General features: G+C 43.3%; 1 protein-coding gene across 7 annotated transcripts in view; it reads right to left on the bottom strand.

The window, feature by feature from the left end:
• Positions 1-21,107: 21,107 nt before the first annotated feature.
• The window catches only part of MBOAT1 (membrane bound glycerophospholipid O-acyltransferase 1), a 59,939-nt gene continuing 55,274 nt past the window's right edge, over positions 21,108-25,772 (bottom strand). For 4 of the 7 annotated variants that reach the window (XM_071736319.1, XM_071736313.1, XM_071736314.1 and 1 more), the window contains 2 exons: positions 23,589-23,740; positions 21,108-21,482 (listed from right to left, as the gene is read on the bottom strand). In XM_071736319.1, the coding sequence (XP_071592420.1) occupies positions 21,359-21,482; positions 23,589-23,740 (276 nt within the window). In that variant the 3' untranslated portion in view covers positions 21,108-21,358. Of the gene's footprint in view, positions 21,483-21,975; positions 23,741-25,772 lie in introns of those variants that run through there. The other 3 variants (XM_071736317.1, XM_071736318.1, XM_071736320.1) reach the window with 3 other exon arrangements.

Genomic DNA, 25,772 nt, shown 5'->3' with positions numbered 1-25,772 from the left:
CAGGTAGGTTAGCAATATTTAGACAAGCACAGTGAAATGTAACTCAAGCTACCATGTCAAATAATTCAATACTGCAGTGAAAAACCTTTTTCTTTGCCCTGCTATGAGAAAGAGCCACCCACAACACTACAGTGGAGATGTAGGACCTAAAGTGGTTATGATAAAGGTGTCAAACTCTTCTTGACAGTAAGCATGCCTTGCAGCAGGACCACAAGTCTCACAAGTGTGGTGGTACCTCCTCCTTTTAAAAAGTGGTAGCCACTTTTGCTCTCAGCACACACCTCTGTAGGTCCTGCTCTAGGCCTTATGGAGCACAATTTCCAATAAAATTTCTGTAAGGGTTTGAACAAAGCCAGTCTACCAGCAATGTCTGGAACTGTTAACAGACTTTAGGGAAAAGCCCTGCAAGCTCCAGGGTAGATGGTATCAGAGTAATCCAAAATACCATCTTGGGAAAGACCCTATATGAGCTACATCTTCTTTGCCCATCCTATCAGTCACCCATATCTCCCACCACGTGCTGCTGTCAGTCCAGCTGACCACCATGACAGCTGCTGAACAGAAGATGGCTGTGTTCACCCTGGATCTCTGCCCTGAGGGGCTCACACCACTTAAGAAACCATCACCAAAATGAATCTTTTCTGGAATGTGCTCTCGGAGTGGCTCCCAAGGTGTTGTGCCCTGGAGTCTCCCTGTTCATTAGAGAAGGAGACAGATTTCTCCCAACCGAAGGTCTGATTTCCACTGCTGAGGAATTTTTGGTGCCTCAGGTGTCCAAAAGAAAAAGGTTGCAGAAACAGACATAAGGACATCCCAATGATGGTCCTCACCTCTTCCAATAGAATTTGGCCATCTTTGAATAAAATTATCTTATGCTTTAAAAACTAGGAAGAAGACAGTTCCACCCCAAGCAGAGTGTCCAAGCAGCACCAAAAAAACCAAGAAGAAAATGTTGGAAATGGCTGGTTAAAATCAGAAAGACACAGTGCTGCTGTTTTATTTATTACAATCTGCACAATTTTGGGGGGTACACAGCAATTTACAAATGTAAGACCAGAACTTTGCCCTGAGGGGATGTTTTATCTTAAATTAGGCACACCAAGCATAAACAAGTCTGAGTAACAAGAACATCAAGAATTTAAATAGTAAATTAAAAAAAAAAAAAAAAAAAAAAAGGTAGCGCTCGAGGCCACAAGTCATCCTTTAATTGACAGCAGTTCAAAGGAAACTTTCCCAGGGGTAAGCCATTTCATAACTGCCTGCTGTGGGTTTCTTCTCTGTCCCCCAAAGCATCTGGCTCTGGCAACTGCTGGTGGTAGGGCTTGGAGCTTGGCAAGCTGGCTGCTGAGCCATCTCCTCTGGTGTCTGGCTTCTCCTTGAAACCATCTCCTCTCAGGTCTGACCATGAAGGAGATGGCTCCCCAAAAGGTGGTGTGAACTGGGAAGGAAGGCCAAAGGAGAAGTCCACCCAACTACAAAATACTGAAGAAAGGGCCAGGGTGTAAGTCAGACACTGGAAAAGGATTCTAGAAATATAGATTTCATCCCTGCCTTGACCTTGGGCAAGTTCCTCTGTCTCCATTTGCCTGATTCCACTCCCAAATGTCATCTGCCTTCACCATGTTGATTATAAAACTTTTAGGGGCAGCAACTGGCTCTTGAGCAATGCATTTGTGCAGCACTGCCCACAACCTAATCCTCACTCAAGTGTGCTGGTGAGGCTGCAGTAAGAAAAAAAAAGGTGTAAGCACTTCAAAATCTGTAAAAGTGTTCAAAGACAGGTGGCCACAGGAAGTTCAAATGAATGTCAGCTAAAGATGTGATTTCCAGTGTTGCTACTAAGTATTACATGAAAAAAAAAAAAAAAAAAAAAAAAAAAAAGCAAAAGCTCAGAAAACACGAACCTGACTTTGAGTAATCATTCAGTAATGGCTGGGACATGTTCTTCATTGGGAAAAATAGCAAATTTTTAGATTCAATATATTTTAATTGAAAAACAGCACACTTTTCATAATTTTCCTTCCTTTTTTGCAAAAACTTACTATAATTTTAAACAAAACTAGCACACCAAAGTTACTATTGAGTGGTTTTGCTGTCTGAAAAAAAATACTTTCAGTAATTTAAATATATCAAGTTATTCTGCTAACAAATTTCATTAAAGGATACTGTGACCTACTTCACAAGAACTTTAAAAAGTCCATTCTGGTCCCTGCACAATGAAATTAACTTTGAAAGTTCAAAATTTGATGAAGCTGTTTTCCTGATTCAATGCCTGCTCTATTTTTCACATCGTGTTGACAAGAGCTAGATGAGAAAGAACTTCAGTTTCCATCATCTATTCAATCTCTGGCCTCTCTAACAATTAGAAAAAGTGCCTGTTTCACTGATGTTTTCTTGTTAAATAGAAACTCATCCCATAGAAACACAACTCAAAATGATCAAATCATTTCACAACTGACAGATGGTACCAGCTATCTACGTGGCCCTCAGCTGGTTTAGTGGAGGTAAGGACTGATGTATTGGGATCAAACTCTGCTTGCCTCATCCATCCTTTAAAGTTTTCTCTCTGAAATGAAGGCATAAAAAAAGTTGCAGTCACACAAACCCACCAGTAAAGCCAGCTTACACCTGGTGCCTTGCTCTGCCTCACAGTTAACTTCTTAGTTATGAAATGGGGATTTTAAAACTGTTTTCAAGGGGAACAGAATCTGTTTATGGCTTCCCCTAACTAATTAACCCAGCACACAGAAAAAGGTGAGCAGCAAAAGGAGAAATTTCAAAGGCTCAGTATAGGCTGTGAAATCCAAATGAAGCTGTTCCCCACCATAAGGAAGATTTCTCGGCTTTGTCCTTTTGGTTTATAAAATTATTTATTTCAAAGCAAACAAGCCAGGAAGACCCAGGGACATGGTGACAAACATGACTAGGTGGGAACCTATCACCTTTGTGCACCACGTTACAGTTTCAGCCTGGCAAGCTACTGACCAGGTGTCACTGCTCTGTGATGTCCACTCAGCAGCCTCTTTGGAAGCAATTCATGGCCTCAGTCTAATGTCTGAGGCAGGTAACAGTAAGCTAACACTCAGGCTGGCAGGCTCAAAACAGTGTCTGAGCATCCCAGTGCACAGACACTGCGAAAAATCTCCAATGCAGGTCTAAAGTGTCTCCAGAGATGAGCAGTGGACACTCTGCCCTGGTGCAAAGGAAGCCCCCTTGCTGCTATGCTGGGTTTATGCACAGAGGGTTTTCCTCTCTGGGGGTCCCATTCACATGTGCTTCTGCCACATGTGCTAAATTCATAGGGGAAGAAAAAGACAATGAGCTGTCTGGAAGTTAACTGGCCATGAAACTCTCAGCCTGTCCCTCACAGGTGCTTGGTCTCCAGGAAAAATTGCTCCTTTCTAGGAAAATTTCTAGGGTGAACTTTGGGTGCCACTTTCAAAGGACCTGAGAGAAAAGGCAACATTGGCAAATGCTCCTCACTAGCACTTTCCAGTCAGCAATGCAGCTACCCATGAAACACACAATTTTACAGAGCACCTTTTGCTTCACGCCACCACCCAGCCCCTTCAGGACCCCACTTGCACATAGAGAACAGCCTTCAAATATGCACGCAGCCCAAAAAAGTTTGGATTCAGGAAACTTCCATGTAACCTAGCCTAAAAAAACCTCCTTCAGTACACTTACATTTTCTAGCCCCTGGCAGATCCACTGTCATCCAACTGTGGCATTCAAGCAGGGTTTCTATGCAGAACTCAGGTATATCATTATCCGGGAAATTTTTGTTCTGAGGCTTTTCTTCTGCCTCATTAAAGCACCTCTGCTGTACTCCTGCTTTTGCTTTAACTTTTGGGGCAAAAAAGAACAAGGAATGGAGAGCATCTGATGTTAAGGAAATAAAACAAATAAATAAATAAATAAAAGTGTTTCTGCAAAAGGAAGAAAAGAAATAAAATATGACCTGAGGTTTTACAAAAAGCTGCATAACTTATCTTTGGGGCTAGAGAAACAGACATGTTTGCCTTGGATTAAAGGGAACTAAAGCTGCCTATCTGTGAGCTGCAATATTTTAGCCATCAGGGCCCTTTCACCATCCCCTGCAAAATATAGTGCCAATTGTATATTTATAGTGGTTGGCAAAGCTGAAAATATATATGTACCTTTTCAGATCTAACCTGCTTGTGAGCTGAAGGTTTATTTTTACCTAGAAGCATAGAAAGGAAATCTGGGGGGGATTTACTTTTTTAGACACTGCGAAAAAGGATAGAGGAATACTTTTACCTTTACCTATGAAAAAGCTGGAAAGACATGAAAAGGGTCCCAACGTTCTGCCCTAATTTCTGTCTGGTTTTGCAACCGCACCTGAGAAAGAAATCTCTAGGCTTGGGTGTTTTTTCCCGGTTAAATCCCAAATTCTTGAGGGAGCACTGCCATCTACTGGGAACTGGCAAGACCTGCCGCCGGGGCACCCAAGGGTGCACACGATGGGTAGGTACCCCTAGGTGCTTTTCGGTGAAGTATTTCCCACTGTACTAGGCACAGGTGAGGAGGCACTTCGAATATTGTGTTCAGTTTTAGGCCACCCACTAAACGAAGGGCATTGAGGTGCTGGACCGAGTCCAGAGAAAGGCAGCCAGGCTGGTGAAGGGTCCGGGGAACAACTCTTATGAGCAGTGGCTGAGGGGACTGGGGTTGTTCAGTCTGGGAAAAAAAGGAGGATGAGGGGAGACATCATTGCTCTCTGCCACTACCTGAAAGGAGTTTGTAGTGAGGTGGGGCTGGTCTCCTCTCCCAAATAACAAGCGATAGGACCACAGGAAATGGCCTCAAGTTGTGGCAGGGGAGGTTTAGATAAAATATTAGGAAAAATGTCTTAACTGAAAGGGTTGTCAACCACTGGAACAGGTTTCCCAGGAAAGTGGTTGAGTCACCAACCCTGGAGTTATTTAAAAGATGTGTAGATGTGGCACATAGGGACATAGATTAGTGGTAGGCTTTGCAGTGTCTGGTTAATGGTTGGACTTTATGATGTTTTCAACCTAAATGATTTGATGATTCTATGATCACGCTTTGCACATAAACATTTGGTTGTATTTGGTTTTATTTATTTAATTTAATTACAAGAATCTTCCTCAGAGCTACCAGTGGATGCCTGGAGATTTCCCACACTGCCCTTCTGCCCCACTGTTGAGACCTCAGCTGGACACTCAGCTTCCATGCTTCTGCCTTAGGACACTGTGTTGTGAAGCTGTTATACTCCCAGGGGTACACGCAGATGCTCAGGGCAGACCATGGGTGATGTTCTTCTAGTGGCTGCCCAAGAAGGTGGGCAAAATCCTGCTGCCAGCAGTGACAGTCCAACCAGTCAGGTACTGGAGGCCTGGACTGGGAGCAGCAAAGCAAGACCTCGGGAAAGAAAACCCAGTTTTCCTCTGAGTGTTTGTGTGTGTGTGTGTGTGTAATTTCCATAATAATTGTGTCTGTTGTCTGCAGACATGAATTCATTACAGCAGGAGGTAAGGGAACAGCCAGCATCAATATACATTTCAAATTCCTTGCTACAGCCTTGATTTATAAGGCACAACCTGAAACACTGACTGCCTGTTTGCCTCTCAGTGAACTGAATTTAGCATGATAGCTGAGAGGACTGAAAAACAAATGAACATTTATTTTTTTTTTTAGCATTCAATCTCTGTATTTTATTTTTAAGAGTTGCTAGCTGTGTTCTGGATATCTGCCTGCTCCCTCCCCTCCACCTCCCTCACATGCATGTTCCATCGGCATTTGGATTAATCCAGGCCCAAAAGTACTGAATTGATTCACAGTAATGCGGACACCCAGGGGCAGAATATTCGAGGAATAAATGAATTAATCATCTCAGAGCCACCATGCCAACCTGCATTAAAAAACACTGCTCAGAGGGGCTGCAATTGTTGGTGCAGCCTGGTCCTTCAGCTGACCACGCAGCTCCAGGTCCTGCAGCGAGTGCCCTGTCTGCTCCAGGCACCACCAGACGTGTGGAGGCTGCTGGGTGCACACCCATGGGAGACAGAACTTATGCTCCCATGGGTGCTCTTTGAAGAAATCCAGCATATAGAAATAGGTGCAATATTAAGGGAGAGCCTTGCAGAAAGAAAGACGTCTGCAGTCATTACAAATGGACCTTTACAGCAATAGCAAGAGAAAAAGAAAAGAAAAGGGCTTTCAGGGAAAACCAGAAAATAATGTTTTTCAATTACAGTCCACAGATGCCGCAGCTCCAGCACGCATGCTATACCCAGGTGCAGCTATTACAGCAATGAATAATGTGCAGTAAAGGTGCCTTCCATATGGGTAATAGTACAAGGACTGAAAAGGTATTTTCATTTGCTGCTTGATGCTGGAAGGACAAAAAAAAAAAAAAACCTAAAAAACAGGCTATTTCTCACTCAGGCTATTTCTCACTCTACTCAGGTCTCAGTGTTATCTGCAGCTGGGTAGGTGGGTGTCGGCAGAGAACTCTCATGGCCAGTCTCCACTGCTGTAGACCTGTGACTTCAGAGGCATGGAATGGTTATTTCTCTGCAGCCTGGTTTGTCCCTCCAAATACTGACACCAGGGCTTGGCTCTTACGATGGAAGAGGTTGTCACTTGGAAACACAGACTCTCCCTTGACTTCAGCTGGCTTTCCACTGAATGGCTCCAGCTCCCACAAGCTGCCTGAGCACAGGGACATGGGTGTGAGTCAAGGGACTGACCTGCTGGGATTGCTCAACCCAGCACAGTGCGAGGCATGGGTTGTGCCATCCGAAGCCAAGTCCCATCCTCCGCCTCCTGCAGTGCTAGGAAAGTGTCCGGATGTTTTCAGAGTGATGGTGCCAGGAGCCCACTGAATGCAGGCAGGGGGGGAATGGTAACCCCTAGCACCAAGGCAAAAGCATCCTCTGGATTCCTGAACAGGTCCCAGTTCACCAAGGTAGGCAGAACCAAGGTCTTTTTGTAGGCCTTAAGATTGAAAGGGGCATTAAAATTAATTTGAAAACGTTGCAGGAAGCTGGCATAATGAAAACAAAAGTCGATTGATGCACTGGCTGGCATACCCTTGCTTTGGGAAAGAGATCAGGAAACGGCATCCAGAAAAGTTGGAGCCTGCTGGAGAAGAGCACAAAACATAAAATGCTGCTCAAAGGAAGCTTGCAGATGAAGTGGCAATGTGGAAGAAATTATAATAATACAGCATCTGCAGTGTGCCGGGACGAGAGAATACTGGGAAAAAGAAGACCCAGAGATTTGATTTTCCACTGCCCTTCAGCAGCAGTAGTCATTTTTATACCAGAGTAAAGTGAGAGTGCAGTCTTCACAGAATAGGACAAGCGCACTTTATGTTGCCTTCTCTCTAATTCCCTGCTGCAATGATCCTGGAGAAAGGGACAATCAAGATTATTTGTCCCTGACCACTGGGGTTCGGGACTTCAGCTAGGACACAGACCATAAACAACAGATAAAGGGAGAGAGAAGCCACTTAGAAGGGCTGCCACAATTTTCTCTGACTAGGATGGAATAAGAATAAACTGGGGAGAACATCCAATGACCTGCTGCAAGAAAAACATAGTTACAGAAAAGAAAAACTTGTTTCTTCTCTTAATTTGATTGGACTCAAGATTTTTGCCATAACCAATCTCTTCCAATATCAAAAATAAATCCAATTAGAGCCCTAGATAATAAAATTTTAAGCCTGCAGTTCACATTCAACCTCATTCCTATATCCATCATTGCAGGTCAGCAGCAGTAAATAAATAAATACAGATTCATAGGAAGACAGAAAAGCAGGTATGTCATGCTACCAAGGGCAAACAGAAGCTTTTTGCAGTGGTGCCAGCTTTCAGCAGACCAGCATGGCACCCTCAGACCCTTCTGGGTTTGTCCTGTGAAGTGCTATAGAAGTTCTGGTGCTGTGGTTTCTCCAGAATGAAGAGGGTTAAAATTTTGGTTCTTGCTTTCTGCTCCATGAAAATCTGTGCTTTGAATTAAAAGGCTTCTCAGATTTCCTGTGAAGGAGATTATGTTTCTTCTGGGTCTGACTTCAGCTCATCTGCACAGATGAGCACCAAACCAAATTTGCTTATGGGATTTTCATTACTATTAAATGAAGGAACTTTAAAAAGATCTAAGTAACTTTTAGGATAGAATAATGGGAAAAGAGGCATGTTAGGCACAGATTGCCCTCAGAAAATTGAAACTACACACATTGACCTGTGATTTATTTGCTGCACCAAGTCCAGAACAGCTGAAGTTTGCATGATGTACTTCACCATACCACTCAGGAGGCACAGCCTGCAGTTTACTAGATACAATAAATAAATCAGAACCAGTTGTTACACGTGTGACAAAACCTCCAGACATGGGGAAGGAAAGCAGTGTTTCAGCCTGACCTCTGCCCAATATGCACAGGTATTCCTTGCTCTTGTTTAACTGCAGAGCTGCTGTACAGACTGCCAAGTGTTTTCCACTTGTTGTGGCCTTATGACAGGGTAAGTATGTTTTGTCCTTCCAAAGTTCAGCTTTGTAAGTCTTCATAAAGACACTGGGATGTATAGTAATTGTGTCATAATGCATGTTTATGTCTGTGATGATCCTGGGACTAAGCTAACAGAGAAAGAGAAAGAAAGAAAGAAAGAAAGAAAAGAAAAAAGAAAAAGGAAGGAGCAGTGTTCAAAGGAATAGGCTACCTCCACCTAAAAAAAAAAAAAAAAAAAAAAAAAAAGAGCAAACAAAAGAGCAAACTTTGTGGATAGATGGTTTCTAAAACAGAAGAGGAACACTGTTATCTGGATATCCAGAATATTCTTCCAGCTCAGAAATACTTATCTCCTGACTTAAAAGCTCTTGTAGCAGTGTCTGAATTCCTTTGAGTCATTAAAGGATTTTGTCCTCAAGTCATTCCCATTAGGGGAATATTCAATTTAGAAACTTGCCTCCTGCTCAGAGTTTGCATATGAAATTTGTGGTTAAGATCCTTCCTCACTGAGTTTCAGGTCAGTACCCTATCCACTGAAGAGACAGGGATATTTAACTCTTAAATAGTCCTCTAGGCTACATCTGTACAAGGCAATCCAGGAGTGCTCCACATCCTGGGGATCTACGTGTCCTCACTATTTTGGCTCTGGAAAGGCACAATCTCACTCTGCCTCTCCCCACACTCCCCTTCTTAATGGGAGGAACACTTCTTGCAAGGGTCAGAAGGCAATGCCTTCCCAGTCCCCAGGACAGGCAACTGGGCTCTCTGGCCACAGAACCAGCTCTGCAGCCTCAGGCAGCTGAATGTTGCTGAGAAGTTAGGAATGAACCCCTGGATGATCTCATCGTGCCTAAATACCTTGTGCAAATCTGTCCTCCACTTCAGGCTCCACATTAGCATCCCTGAAGTAGAAGCAACCTGAAAGATGAGGGGAGTTAAGGGCATTTATTTGCGTGTTAAAAGATGACACTGTTTTGCTTGTAGGAAGCAAGTTGTTTTTCCATTCTCAAGCTTTTTATATTAAGAATTATCTATCCACTTTCCAGAAAACAGGGAGTTAGTCTTTCCCAGCTATGTGTTTAACAGAGAAGAAATGAATCTCCATGAAGTCAAGACATATTCCCTCTACTTCTCTTAGCCCCTCACCCCCTGCCTCATATCTCTTCTATGCAGTTTTTCCAATAGTTTAATAATATTCACAGGGACACTAGATTAATTGGATTTTAATTCCAAATGACTGTGAAAGCAGAGAAGTGAGTCACCAGTCCATGCTAATGAGAAGATCTATTAAGGGCCCTTCTCTGATAGACACATAGAGTAGGGTTATAAATATTTCATATTCAATTAATTGAATTTTGCCCCCTGTTATATGATGCTGCCCTAGAATGTTAATCAATTGGGACCAGAGAGAGAAAGGAAGAAAGGGGTGGAGGGGGAGGTGTTGAAATCTGAAAGAGAGGCTTTAAACAACATCAGAGCCATTCCCACCCTCAAATCCTCCCAGTCCACACAGTGTCTGTATATCAGAGCAGAGTCTTTATACAGACTACATCTGGTTCCTTGCAGTGGATAAATTAATGTTAATTAATCAGACAGTCACTTTATGAAGAACTGTGTGCAAAAGGTTATTTGAGCCCTGCTGCAAATAGATTTATAGGTATAATTGCCATGTTGAATGACCCTCTGTACATAGGCTCATTAAACTGGCCATCAGTCAAGAAGCCTAATTGAGGCAGGCCAACAGCACACAGCCGGGACCATGAGGCTGGCTGCAAACAAAAAGACTCTGCAGAACCCAGCTCTCTAAAAGCCACTGATAATTCTGCTTCTCATCCTCTGGGCAGTTTCTGTCAGCTGAAATTCTGGGCAGGAAGGAGTGAGGAGAGAGCAGAACTCTTGTGCCCATCATGGCTCACATGCCCATCGAGGTGCCCATTGTGGCTTTATATCATTTGTAAAACATACTGGGGGACAGGGTGCAGTGTGGAAAGGGTCTTACTGACAGCTGTGGTTTTCAAAAGTGTTTCTGTCCTTTACAGCTAGTATCAGCTTGAAGGCATAGGCATACCCCCAAAGATGCTGAGATCAGAAGGCGAATACAAAGACATTAAACATTCTTGATGACATTTTGCATTTTAAAAACATGTCTTGATTTATTTGGAGTAGGAGGAAGCATGGGAGGGTCCAGCCTGGGATTGGAAATTCCTAGGACTGACAGATATACCCCGAGAGCAGGACATTTCAAGAGGCTGCAGTCCCCCCTACTTCAATGCCATCAGGTCCTTGTGTTTACACTGTGGCAGACAGTCCTGCCCTGCAAGCACTGGGTCAGCCCTGACTCCTCCAAGAGCATCAAGCAAACCGTGCCACTGTCCCTGGCAGCAGACAGATGAAGCCAAAGTGTGGCACTTCAGAAACCCCCCTTTTGTTCCCACTTGTAGCACAAGCTGCCTTCTCATGGTGCCCTGTCACAATTTCTGTATCCCTCTTGTCCTCACCTATGCAATTATCTCTCCTGTCTCTGGCTCAAAGCGATCTCTCCATCTATCTGGGGGCCTTGCAACTGGGTTTGCACATCAAGGGTTGAAGTTGCAAGCAGTCTCTCTCTCTCACACATGCACACCATGGATCACCCATGGGTTAATGGGATGAGAGAAGGAGGAAGCACATGGAACCCTGAGCTACCCTGAAGCATCCCTGGCCTTGGAGGAGCTGTGGGTTGGGGTAACCAGGAGAATGTGCAAGTGTCAGAAATAGGCCTTGCTTCCTGAGCTGCTTCCTGAGACATCTCCACAGGAAACCTGCAGCATCTGCTGCACACTGGGAAGTGTCATTTAAGAGTGCTGGGGCAAAGAAAACCCACTTCAGTCACAGACAGGTAAATCAACAGACTTAGAATGTGTTCTTGTCATCTATTCCCATACTCACATTATTCACCATATCTTTTGAGATTTCCTTTAGTTGTGCATCTCCCTGATCAGCTATGAAATAGATACATAACACCTTCTTTCTCAAACACAAATAAACCAATTAAGTCAGAAAAACTAATGTGCCCTAGTAAAGGAGCCACCAAGGCAAGAATAAACAGGCATCTTTGTGAACAAAGAGAAAACCACGTTTCAATGTCACCACCCAAAGATTTTTCTGGTGAAGAGAGGTACTGGTTTCCATTGATGCAAAAGGCAAGTGTTCAAATGCTGCCTAGCATGTTTGGGCTCTGGAAATGTTTCCCTTCAACCCGGTCCCACAGTGACTGGTTTGGCCTCAGTACATTCCAAACTTCCCCCAGTGCCAGAGGGTGCAGTTTTTACCTGTACAGCACCCAACAGGGAGAGCAGGAAAACTGACCAGGAGCATAGCATGCTCCTGGGTCTGCTGCCTGACATTCTTGCCATGGTGTCACAGTCAAGCTGCATGGCTCCTCACCCATGCTCAGGGAACCACCTCACAGTAGAAAAGCCTCCAGACAAGCCTAGGGACTCAGTTTCAGAGCTGCTTATGAATGGACAACGAAACAAGTCCTGAGGGCAGTCTTGGGGCACTTCTCAGAACACATTCCCCTGTCCTGTGGTTCCTTTCCATATCTGAGTCAGGTGAACAACAGCATACCCTTATGCCTTAAGTCACAGAAAGACCACCTTTTCTACCAGCAAGGCAGCCTTCCCTCCTCTAGTAACACTTTCTTCCAGTCTTCCTACGTCTTCAGTTTCTCTTGCCCTCCTGCCCAAAAGCAAGACATATTTGTTACCACTCAGGTGAAAACCACCAGCTGACCTGCAGTTAGCACAACTGCGGTGCTGCAAACCCCTCACCCCTGCAGCATCCCCCACTTAGCACACTTGAATTTTCACTGGCGTGTTCTCCTAGGGACGGTAACCCACAGAGGGCACTACTGGTAAATGGAATCGAGTAAATACGTTGCCACTTCATGTCACATCAGCACTCAGCTGCAGTTTCCAACCAGAGACACTGCAAACGCTTCATATATATCATTACTGTCATGTCTAAAAAGAAAGAGAGCAGAAGGCTGATGCATACAAAGGGATATGTTTTAAAAGTGCATAATGTCCATATGTACTCATGCTAAGACGTCAGGCAGTGTCTCCCACTGTTACTCAATGTACGTCCAAAACTCCATACGAAAGGGCTTGGTAAAAACATGCAAAGAGGGACCACTGAAAACTTTGGCTGGCCCTAACCCTCACATAGAATCCTACCCACAGCAACACAAAAAAACAGGCTACAGGTTTGCTTTAGTACAAAAAACTTTAAATATACTACCCTTCAGAGGCCACTCTCCCACTGTTGATCAATATAGATCCAAAACTCCATAAGACTGTGCCTGGAAAAAACACGCATACAGTGACCACTGAAAAATTTTGCTGGCCCTAACCATCACATACAACCCTACCAGCAGTACCACCAACAATTGCACTACATGTTTGCGTTTTACCAAAAACCTCAAAGATACCAACCCTCGATGCCTACTCTCCCACGGCTGCTCAATAGGGCTCCAAACTCCAAATGAAAGGAACTCGCCAAAAATGCAAATTGTGACGACTGAAAAGTTTTGCTGGCCCTAACCCTCACATGGAACTCTACCCACAGCACCACCAACAATTGGGCTATGTGTTTGCGTTTTTCCAAAAAACCTCAAATACACCAGCTCTTTACAGCCACCCTCCCACTGCTGCTCAATAGGGCTCCAAAATTTAGAATGAACGGGACTGGAAAAAAAAAAATGCAAAAAGTGACCACTGAAAACTTCAGCTGGCCCTAACCCTCACATGCAACCCTACCCACAGCAACTCCAATAATCGAGCTACATGTTTGTGTTTTTCTGAAACCCTCGAATATACCACCCCTCGATGGCAACGATCCCACTATCGCTCAATAGGGCTCCCAAACTCCGAACGATGGGGATGGGCAAAAAAATGCAAAAAGTGACCACTGAAAACCTTAGCTGGCCCTAACCCTCACATGCAACACTACCCAAAGCACCACCAACAATTGGCCTACGGGTTCGCGTTTTATCAAAAACCTCAAATATACCACCCCTCAATGGCCACTCTCCCACTTTCGCTCAATCAGGCTCCCAAACTCCGAACAAATGCGACTGGCAAAAAAATGCGAATTGTGACCACTTAAAACTGCTTTGCTTTAGTACCAAAAAGAATGAATATACCAGCCCTTGGCGGCCACTCTCCCACTGTTGCTCGACTTACCCAAAAGTCGATAAGGACGGGCCAGGCAAAACACTGCAGAGGGAACACTAGAAAACTTTTGCGGGCCATAACCCTCAGACGCAGCCCTACCCACAGCACCACCAACAATCAGGCTACGGATTTGCATTTTTCAAAAAACCTCAAATATACCACCCCTTGACAGCCACTCTGCCACAGCTTATCAATAAGGCTCACAAACTCTGAAAGCACAGGACTGGCAAAAAAATGCAAAGAGTGACCACGGAAAACTGTTGCTGGCCCTAACCCTCACATGTAACCCTACCCACAGCACCACCAACAATCAGGCTACAGCTTTGCGTTTTACCAAAAACCTCAAATATACCAACCCTCAGTGGCCAATCTCCCACTGTTGCTCAATAGGGCTCCGAAACTCTGAACAAACGAGACTGGAAAAAAAATCCAAAGAGTAACCACTGAAAACTTTTCCTGGCCCTAACCCTCACGTGCAACTCTACCCACAGCACCACCAACAACCGGGCTATGCGTTGCTGTTTTTCTAAAAACCTAGAACATACCACCCCTCAATGGCCACTCTCCCACTGCTGCCCAGTAGGGGTCCAAAACTCTGAAAGCACAGGACTGGAAAAAATGCAAAGAGTGACCACTGGAAACTTTTGCTGGCCTGAACACTCACATTCAGCCCTAACCACAGCACCACCTACAATCAGGCTACTGATCTGCTTTACTAACAAGACCCTTGAATATACCACCCGTAGACAGACACTCTCCCACTGTTACTCAAGATGGCCCCAAAACTTCATATGAATGGGCATGGAAAAAAAAGGCAAAGAGGGACCACTGAAAACTTTGGCTGGTCCTAACCCTCACATGGAACGTTACCGACAGCACCACCAACATTTGGGACAATGCTTTGCTTTATTAACAAAAGTCTCTCATACACTGCCCCTCGGCAGCCACTCTCCCACTGTTTTACAAGATGGCTACAAAGGGCCATAAGAAAGGGCCTGGCAAAAAAATGCAAAGAGTGACCACTGAAAAATTTTGCTGGCCCTAACCCTCACATGCAGTCCTACCCACAGCACCACCAACAATCAGGCTACAGGTTTGCGTTTTACCAAAAACCTCAAATATACCAACCCTCAGTGGCCAATCTCCCACTGTCGCTCAATAGGGCTCCAAAACTCTGAACAAACGGGACTGGAAAAAAAATCCAAAGAGTAACCACTGAAAACTTTTCCTGGCCCTAACCCTCACGTGCAACCCTACCCACAGCACCACCAACAACCGGGCTATGCGTTGCCGTTTTTCCAAAAACCTAGAACATACCACCCCTCAATGGCCACTCTCCCACTGCTGTTCAAGAGGGGTCCCAAACTCTGAATAAACAGGACTGGAAAAAAAATGCAAAGAGTGACCACTGAAAACTTTGGCTGGCCCTAACCCTCACATGCAACCCTACCCACAGCACCACCAACAATTTTGCTACGCGTTTGCGTTTTTCCAAAAACCTCAAATATACCACCCCTCGACAGCCACTCTCCCACTGCTGCTCAATAGGGCTCCAAAACTTCGAACGAATGGGACCATCAAAAAAATGCAAAGAGGGACCACTGAAAACTGTTGCTGGCCCAAACCCTCACATGGAACATTACGCACAGCACCACCAACATTTGGGACATTGCTTTGCTTTATTAACAAAAGTCTCTCATATACCACCCCTCAGCAGCCACTCTCCCACTGTTCCACAAGATGGCTCCAAAAGGCCATAAGAAAGGGCCTGGCAAAAAAATGCAAAAAGTGACCACTGAAAACTTTTGCTGGCCCGAACCCTCACATGCAGTCCTACCCACAGCACCACCAACAACCGGGCTACGGCTTTGCTTTAGTACCAAAAAGAATGAATATACCAGGCTCTCATATACCACCCCCTGGCAGGAACTCTCCCACTGTTGCTCAGGATGGCTCCAAAAGTTGATAGGGGTGGGCCAGGCAAAAAAATGCAAAAAGGGACCACTGAAAACTTTGGCTGGCCCTAACCCTCACATGGTGGTGCTGTGGGAAACGTTCCATGTGAGGGTTAGGGCCAGCCAAAGTTTTCAGTGGTCCCTTTTTGCATTTTTTTGCCAGGCCCGTTCTTATGGCCTTTTGGAGCCATCTTGTGGAACAGTGGAAGAGTGGCTACCAAGGGGCGGTGTATGAGAGGCTTTTGTTACTAAAGCAAAGCAGTGTCCCAAATCTTGGTGGTGCTGTGGGTAACGTTCCAAGATTTGGGCAACTGCTTTGCTTTAGTAACAAGCCTCTCATACACTGCCTCTCGGCAGCCACTTTCTCACTGTTCCACAAGATGGCTCCAAAAGTCCGTAAGAATGGACCTGGCAAAAAAATGCAAAAAGTGACCACTGAAAACTTTGGCTGGCCCTAACCCCCACCTGCAACCCTACCCACAGCACCAACAACAATCAGGCTACACGTCTGCATTTTTCCAAAAACCTCGAATATACCACCCCTCAACAGCCATTCTCCCACTGTCACTCAATAAGGTTCCCAAAACTCTGAAAGCACAGGACTGGCAAAAAAAAATGCTAAGAGTGACCACTGAAAACTGTTGCTGACCCTAACTCTCACATGCAACCCTACCCACAGCAATACCAACAACTGGGCTACTGCTTTGCTTTGGTACCAAAAAGAACGAATATATCAGCCCTTTGCGGCCACTCTCCCACTGTTTCTCAGGATGGCTTCAAAAGTCGATAAGGACGGGTCAGGCAAAAAAATGCAGAGGGACCACTGAAAACTTTTGCTGGCCCTAACCCTCACATGTAACCCTACGCACAGCACCACCAACAACACGGCTATTGCTTTGCTTTAGTATCAAAAACCTCAAATATACCACCCCTCGGCAGCCACTCTCCCGCTGTTACTCAAGATGGTTCCAAAAGTCCATATGAACGGGCCTGGCAAAAAATGCAAAGAGGGACCACTGAAAACTTTTCCTGGAACTAACCCTCATTTGGAACCCTACCCACAGCACCACCAACAATCAGACTACTGCTTTGTTTTAGTACCAAAAACCTCGAACATACCACCCCTCGGTGGCCACTCTACCACTGTTGCTCAAGATGGCTCTAAAACTCCATACGAACGGGCCTGGCAAAAAAATGCAAGGAGCGACCACTGAAAACTTCTGCTGGCCCTAACCCTCATATGGAACCCTACCCACAGCACCACCAACAATCAGGCTGTAACTTTGCATTAGTACTAAAAACATTGAATATACCACCTCTCGGCTCTTTGTTTATGACAGAGCTGTAGTACCATTCAGTGCTACAAGGAAAGAGAACAGTACCTGAAAGGATATTTTATATTTCAATATCCAGCCACGCATGTCGCTTTGTCTTGCTCAAGAACATATTCTTTCTATTTCCACAACACATGGACTATAGACAGTTTACTGTAACACACTCTTAAATGTTTAATCCAAATTGCTGGTTTCTTCCTTTACTACTTCAGCCACTGAAATATTTTTCTAATGCCCCCAGTTCAGGGACAGAGAGACTAAAACTTTAAATATCAGAGGCACTGGCCTCACCAATAAGAATTTTATTGCTAGACTGCTTCGAATGTTAGGATTTCAAGTTGTAATTTCTAAGAACTAATCCAGTCTGCCAAGCTTGCTTTTTATATGCAGAGAGATAAGTGCTGCTTTATGCAAACACCTACCTACAGGGTAAAAATGCACAGCCTTCTCACCCACCTACCTCATTTTAAGTGATGCAAAAATTCCAGTTATGTACACTGTATGCATGCAGAACAGAATAGCTAAAAAGGGAAGAAAATATCTGCCTACCTTGTATCCAACTTATGTTCTGCCTTCATTGCTTGGCCCACTCCAAGAGCACAAGCAGGAATGTATTCAAAGAGGGTGACTGCTTACAGAACAGTAAAATAAAGTACTTTGTGCTTGCAGTCTATTGAGGAAATTGCTGAGCTGTTGCTTCTGAAAAACAGACCCCCAGTTAAGCTGAAATGAAGTTCTACTCTTCATTCAGTCCTCTCTCCTAAGTGTGCCTCATCTTCTGGTTTACTTTCAATACAGCTAAATGTGCTGAAAAATAACAGCTAGGATTTGCCTTCAGTTCAAGGGGGTGATGGTGGTGGTGTCTTTTGGTATTCTGGTGTTTAAAACACAACATTTGTCAATCCAGTACAACCTACTTTTTACATTTCTGTCTTACAGTCCCCTATTTCTCTTACAAACCATCAAGACTGATTTTGCATTACAAGCTTCACCTACTCATTTTTTGGCAGCACAAGGAACCTAGATTAGAAACTAATAGCATGTTGGTAATCACAAAAATGTATTTAAATCACTGAAGAGCACCTTTAAATTACAGTATTCCAAGCAGAGACCAATAGTAATGCAGGGCCAGTAACCAAGCTCCCACCATCACACTTTTACAAAGTGAATTTCTGTTCTGGCCCTACAGAGTTCCATACTCATGTACCACATAGATGCACACTACCAGCAGGAGTCTCCTCCAGATAGTAGTGACTGCTTGCAGTCCTTCTATAAAACAAATTTTCTCCTCATGAGAAGAAGAGAAGGAGAGGAAGACTCAGCACAGTGGATTGAGAAAGGTACTACGAAAGTCTTTTTTCAATGCAATATTTTACAGCTATTTAAATCTATTCTGTTTAGTTTTGCAGGACTGCCTTTTTGTCCAGGTAAGCTGCCTCAGTAACACAGTATAGCCAAGTTTTTAGATAACTTCTCCTTTTTCCCCACCAGCATTAAGACGAATTCAACCAGCAATTTTCCCTGCAAAAGGAGCATTTTGAAAAGACCGCTTCAGTTTCAGTTCATATTATGCTAAATCCATACAAACAGTTCTCATTGAAGTGGTTATAGGAGGTTCAAGTTGAATATCAGAAAAAATTTTTTTACTGTAAGGGTGACAGAGCCCTGGAACAGGCTGCCCAGGGGGGTTGTGGAGTCTCCTTCACTGGAGACATTCAAAACCCGCCTGGACACGTTCCTAGGCGATGTACTCTAGGGGGCCCTGCTCTGGCAGGGGGGGTTGGACTAGATGATCTTTCGAGGTCCCTTCCAGCCCCTAGGATTCTATGATTCTATGATTCTATGATTCTATGATTCTATGAAGTGCAGGGTTCCTGTTCCTAGAGAGGGGTTCACACAATGAGAAAACAATGGTGACAGGAGCGTAAGAGTTTGCTCACTAGCTCTAATTCATCGCACTGTAGAAGCTGAAACTACAACAGAAGATGGCACTAGAGCTAAGCATCTTCAATTTAAAGTGAAATACTAGAAAAGAAACCCTCTTGATAACAGCTGTCCTCTCTTGAATGTACATCTGGGGAAGGGCTTTAGGCCTGGGCATAGGTTGTACAGGCACATCCCAGGGCACAGAGCAGCAGACACAAATCCATAACCATAATCATTTCATCAGCACTGATTTTTCAAGAGCAGGTGCTAAAGTTAACCTGCTGGAAAAATTTGCCTTCTGCAGGCCTGTCAAAGCCTGGGGTTGATGCACATTACACTGGCTCTGCCAGCACTCATAGCAATTCATTTCACTTTCTAGAAGGCAAAGGCAAGCTGGCTTCAGCCCACAGGATCCCAAGGCCAGCAGTGCACATCCCCTGTCCTCTCTGGGGATGCACCCTGGTTCCCTCCCACGTGTGACAGGCCTGCCCTTTCCTCAAGGGAAATGTTAGACACCAAAACACAGCTGAGGCTGATGCCACAAGAAGAAAATATACCCAGTGACAAATATAGACTGGATGAGTTAAGGTCAAAGGTGCCACTAAAACGAACATCTCCATTTCAGCAGGAGCAGGATGTAAAATCCCAGCTCATCTGTAAAATCCAGGAGACCTGAACATCTCTCCACACATGTATGAGGGATCTTACACCTGCTCACCTGCTTTCAGATTAGATATTTGTCACTAATGATGCCAGGCTGTGACACAAAGCAATATGTTTATTCAGGTCAACCTTTTAATACCATTTTGCCTTCAAAATAAACAGAGAAACAAACCCTTTCATAAACTATGCTTTAAGTCATCAGATGGCCACAGGACAAAAACTTCCCACCAGAGAAAGGAAAAAAATTAAATATTTTTTAGAACTTCTATTGGCTGCACCCTTTGGTTTCATCCCAAAATACCTGGATTCTGCAAAATTTTATTTTGACATCAGATTCACAATGGAGAAAACAGCAGATTCTTTCCTCAATCATAGATCAGTTAAATGATAAAAAATTTATTCCAATCCTTCTGACAAACGCCTAGCAAAAACATTTCTGAAAAACAGTATTATAAAAAAAAAGTTTTATTTGTTTTTGATGTGTCATACCAGACTGGGGTTTTTTATTGGAGTAAGTGAATTTTAAAGGAATTAAATAAAAATAATTTGACAGTGTTTTGCACTGGGTAATCTCAATGCATAACAAGCTCTTAGAAATTAAGCCTCAAAACATACCTGTAAGCCAAGGACTTCACAAGCAGGGAAATTTGCATCAACAGGCTAAGTCATATATCAAGATCATACAAGGACTTGGTCTTGACTCTTGTGATCATCATACCACATCACAGTGTTTTGTACAGAATGATTTATTATGACTATGATAATTGCTGTTCAAGATTCATGTTAGTGTTACCCTGCTGGAAAGTAACCACAAGGTGGGATGTTTTTGAGTAGAACATTCTGATCCACTACAAATCTTTTTCAGATTTAAGCCATAACTGCAAGCTCTAAAACACTAAATCCTCATGGCTCCCCAGTTATTTTGATACCCAAATGGAAGTGCTGCATCATTCTAAACCTGCAAATTAAGGCTGATATAGCAATGAGCAACAGATGCATCATTAGAGAAGCACAACACAGGGTGTATTGTCCTTTCTTTTACTCTAAAAGAGTTTTTTGCCTTGCTTTGCTTTTACTTGGCTTTAGATTTTGGCCTAGCCAGTGGCCAATGTTCCCAGACACCTATTCCCAAGGGACTTGTCTTGCCCTCATTACCAGCAGAAGTCATGTTAAGCATGCCTAATACCCTTGCTGCCAAGCTCAGGCTGCAGTCCCTGCTCTGGGGATTTCCAGGGAAAGTCCCACTATCTCCTCTCCAGGAAGGCCAGGAGTCAGTGCCAGCACTTTGAGTAAGCCCCTGTCCACAGTTTTCTACTTGCACCTTCTCTCTTCCATAGCCAAGATGGAAAGTTTCCCCTGCCAGCTACCCACAGCACCAGGCTATCAAGTAGCTGGTCTAACACTTTACAATCTGTTTCCTGTTCCTCTAACGACAAGATTATTGATTAATAATTGTATACTTCTGTAAAAGAGCAAAAATGCCTCTCTCTGTGAAAAAGTTTAAATATATAAAAAATTTCATAAAAATATTTATTAAAAAACCAAAATGCCCCTTGAACCTGTAAACATTGCCTGTAAAATCTTTCCTAACTGAAGATGAAACACAGTCATTCCAGCTCTTTCATGCCCTGCCCAGTAAGATCTTCAGATAGCCATTAGACATGCCACTTGTCTTGCACTTCGACTCTCATCCCACTCCTTTTTCTTCTTCTTTGTTTCCAACATGGTAATTCAATTTCTCAAAGTTTGCCATTTTTTATGGAGGCATCATTTGTCTTTGCTTTCAACAGAGTTCTGCATGGCCTGATTTCTTATGGAGTGGGCTTGAGGTCTGACTGGTAGCACAAGCAACACCAGGATGCTTAGAATGTGCATGTGAAAATACATAGACCTGGGAAAAAAAGCAGAAAGATATAAATTTTGTTGATAATAACATGAATTATGCAACCTCAATAATTCTATGCAGATTTAGTGCTAAAGGATAAACACAGGAAGTATGAACCCTTAAGTTTAATATAGCCTGTGCATGTGACATCCACTGGCACTGATGGAAATGTTACCATGGTTGTTAATAAGGGAAGGAATCAACCAGCAAACTCCAGAATCCAAAGACTGACAGCTCAAATAAACCCATCTAATTCAAGATGGACTTACTTAGCCCATCTCTCTTGATGCTAGAGTATACCTGGGTTATATTCTGAAGAAAAATCCTTCATGCTTAGAACATATAACTTGTAGAAGTTTTAAAGAATTTTTTTTTAAGTTAAAGAAAGAAAAACAAACATTCCAAGTGCTGAGATCTGAAAGAAATCAAAACACTCAACTTTTAACTAGGGAAGGTCAGGTAACGATATTTACAGAAGGGTTGTGTTTTTGAAGGCAACTACTCAGAAATATCTTTATTTGACACCTTATTAAATATATTTTTATTTCAATCAATTCAGTATATACAAGACTGAACAGAAATAAAACACGCTCCAACCACTTACATGGGGCTCTGATAGCCTGGGAAGGATGACATTTGGGAGCAGTATATGGACTGCATCTCAGAGAGATGCAACTTTTTTCCTTCATATTTATGCTTCCTACCACAGTTCATAATACCCTTGTAAGGTCCTTAGGATGACTGCTAGTAGTCCAGTGCTCAAAAAATTCATGCCCTTGTTCAAAGGCCTACAACTTCTTTGCTTAACAGTCTCTAGGTTTAAGTGCTAACTGTGTTCAAAGTCACTAGGGCAAAAAACAAATAAGGTGATGACCCAGCTTATGGCAAGGGTGGAAAATAATTTTCTCTGTTCAGAACTTTGGTAAAAGTTCTGCTTCCACGGAAGTTAGCATAGTGATAACAAGTTCTTCATCCATACTTATTTCTATAGTTTTGATGTCAGCAATGTAATCTCAAGGAATGACATTAATATTTACTACATAGAATAGCCCTCTGTAGCCCAAAAGGAAAGAACAAAGGCAAAGGTATAAACAGGTTTTAGTATTTAGTACTTTACTAGTAGTATTTTAGTATTTTCTCTCCTTTGTTGTTATGACTGCTATTTGCTAATTTTGTCTTGAAAGACAGAAAACTTGGTCATAGCAAGATACTTGGGAAAGGATCTTAACAAAACTAAGAAAGATTTGAGCCATTTTTATATGGTAATTTTTCAGGGTTTTAAGAAACAAATGTTAAAATGTTAAGACGTTAAATGTTAGAATATTTTAAGAAACAGGAATAGAAAATGTCGAGGTTTAGTCTTCTTCAAACATGACACACTGATGGTAGCTATCTTGACAACCAGTTTTATGTCTTTTATATTAGAGGAGGGAATTGCCTTTTTTCTCAACCAAAACCTGCTATTCTATGTTGAGATTTTACTGTAGAATGAAAGCTCAAGTGATGCAGTCCAGCCTCCCTTTTAAAATTATTTTCTCAATTTCTTTATTACAAATTATTTTTCTTAGAGTATATCCAATATACTCTGCAACACAGGTGTTTTCTTATTTTTAAGGAACCTGGGGAAACATTCGCTTACTATGGAAGTATTCAAAAAGAAAAACATAATCAATTCAAGAAGTAATGCTCTCCCAGGCACCTTCCTTATCTCCTGCTGACCAATCACACCTCCTCTTCTATGCATTTGGCAGCTGGAAATCTGGTCTTTCCTCACCGAGTCCTTCCTACCGCCAACTCACCTTGTTTTCAACATCTCCAGCCTTGGCCACTGTTCATAATTGAGACTTGATTGTTTTGAAAAAGGAATTTGAATATGTGTAAAGTCACACAAGGACACAGAAAGACTGAGAAGAGGAGAAGTGCTCTGTCTTCATATTATTATCTCTTTAAGTTAATGGGAGTGCCAAAATCATCCCTTACACATTATTAAACATCCTGTTAAAATTCCTTTCTAATTTGATTAAATACCAACTGCTTTTCAATGTACTTTGGGTTACTTAACAAAAGTCTGTGCCAGTCTGGAGAATAACTGTCATGAGGAAGAGAACTTACTTGTAAAACTTAATGGTGGGCTCAACAGCCAGCATAACAAACGGTGCAACAGTATAGCACACAGCCAGTTGAGTGACAATCCAAGTAACAGTGTCGTAGGCTACCTTGAGAGGCACTGATGAGAGGAAGTAATGTCTGCAATTGTTCCTTATCTGCAGGTCAAGGAAAAGTAAACATAAAATTATATAAATTTATTTCTTAGGCAAAGTCACACAGACGCATTACAGTGTGTGGCTCTCCACTTGCTATGAGCATTACAGAAAAGTTTATTCGCCAGTTAGGAAGCACTGAGCATGGAAAGACAGTGTATTGAAAGACATCATAGAAAGACTTCATAGAAAGACAGAAGTGTATTGACTGGCATATGCAAGAACCCACAGCCAACCAGTGGCAAAGAGAGAAGTGCCCCCAAATTTCCTCTGTCATAATCATGGTTATCAGACTCCTATGCCGGGCAGCTGGCACAATATCTCTGGGGAAGGGAGTTGTTAAGATTTTATGTTCCTCCCTCATGCTTTTGATTTATTACTGTTTCTCAGTGATGAAATAAAGTTACTTGGTCAACAGCTGGCTGACTCTGAGCCAGCAGAGTGGCCAAGGTGGCCAACGGCATCCTAGCTTGTATCAGAAATACCATGGTCAGCAGGACCAGGGAAGTGACTGTCCCCCTACACTCAGCATTGGTAAGGCTGCACCCTTGAATATTGTGTTCAGTTTTGGGCCACTCGCTACAAAAAGGACATTGAGGTGCTGGAGGGTGTCCAAAGAAGGGCAACAAAGCTGGTGAATTGTCTGGAGAAAAAGTCTTTGGAGGAGTGACCGAGGGAACTGGGGCTGCTCAGCCTGGAGAAAAGGAGGCTGAGGGGAGACCGTATTACTCTGTACAACTCCCCAAAAGAAGGTTATAGTGTAGTGGGGGTTTGTCTTTTATCTCTAGTAACTAATGACATGGTAAGAAGAAATGGCCTCAAGTTGTGTCAGAGCAAGTTTAGATTGGATATCCTGCCTGGAGATATTTAAATGATGTGTGGATGTGGCACTTAGGGATGTGTTTAGTGCTGGACTGGGTAGTACTAGTCGGCCTTGATGAACTGAAGGGTCTTTCCAACCTAAATGATTCAATGATTCCACATTAAATGACTGAATATGTGTTTCCACCTGTAAGCATGTGCTGTTTCCTAGAGATTTCGGTTTAGCTGCACATAAATGAAATCATAAAATAAGATGCATAGCACATTAGGCCCACATGTTTGGCTCTAGGCATAGTGGTTAATACTAGTCACTTTAATTCACCTTTCAAATTGACCTGGTTATTTACCCATAGTCAAACTCTGAAGGACTATGGTGGTACTCCCCAGCCCTGCACAAGTGGCTGGTGCTGCCTGAAAGATTAACAGTGATAAATTTAACCACAGGGAGACATGAAATCTGTTCTGTCTTCCGTGACTCTACCCAAGATCAAAAAATCATAGAATGGTTTGAGTTGGAAGGGACCTGAAAGAGCATCTAGTTCCATCCCCCCTGCATCAGCAAGGACACCTCCCACTTGACCCGATTGCTCAAGGCCCCATACAGCTTGACCTTCATCACTTCTAGGGAGGGGGCAGCCACAACTTCCCTGGGCAACCTGTTCCAGTGTCTCACCATCCCCACAAGAAAGAATTTTTCCCTAATATCTAACCTAAATCTCCCCTCTTCAAGCTTTAAACCATTGCTCTTTGTCCGCTCGCTACACACCCGTGTAAAAAGCCCTACCCCAGCTTTCTTGTGGGCTCCCTTCAGATATTGGAAAGTTGCTATAAGGTCACCTCAAAGCCTCCTCTTCTCCAGGCTGAACAACCCCAACTTCCTCAGCCTGGCTTCATAGGGGGGATGCTCCAGCACTCTGATCATTTCAGTGACACTCCACTCGACACGTTCAAGGAGCTCTGTGTCCTTCTTATGCTGGGGACAAGAGGAGGCCCATAGCAACTAGTTTACTGCATCAATTACATCCATACAAAAAAGTTCAACTTTGGGCTAGTGGTCAACCTGTAACAGCTTCTTGTGAAAGACTGGGCCCAGAGTCAATTACATGCCAGCATATAGGCAACAACACCTAGCAGATAAACCTACAAGATAGCAGTGGTCTGGAGTCAAGCTTAGCCTTGAATCTCAAGCTAATTTGACTGCATGGACATAGCT

The sequence above is a fragment of the Heliangelus exortis genome, chromosome 2, assembly GCF_036169615.1.
Source record: "Heliangelus exortis chromosome 2, bHelExo1.hap1, whole genome shotgun sequence".
Classification (NCBI taxonomy): Eukaryota; Metazoa; Chordata; class Aves; order Apodiformes; family Trochilidae; genus Heliangelus; species Heliangelus exortis.
The sequence above is the reverse complement of the archived record's forward strand: the minus strand, read 5'-3'. Positions and strand labels throughout refer to the sequence as shown.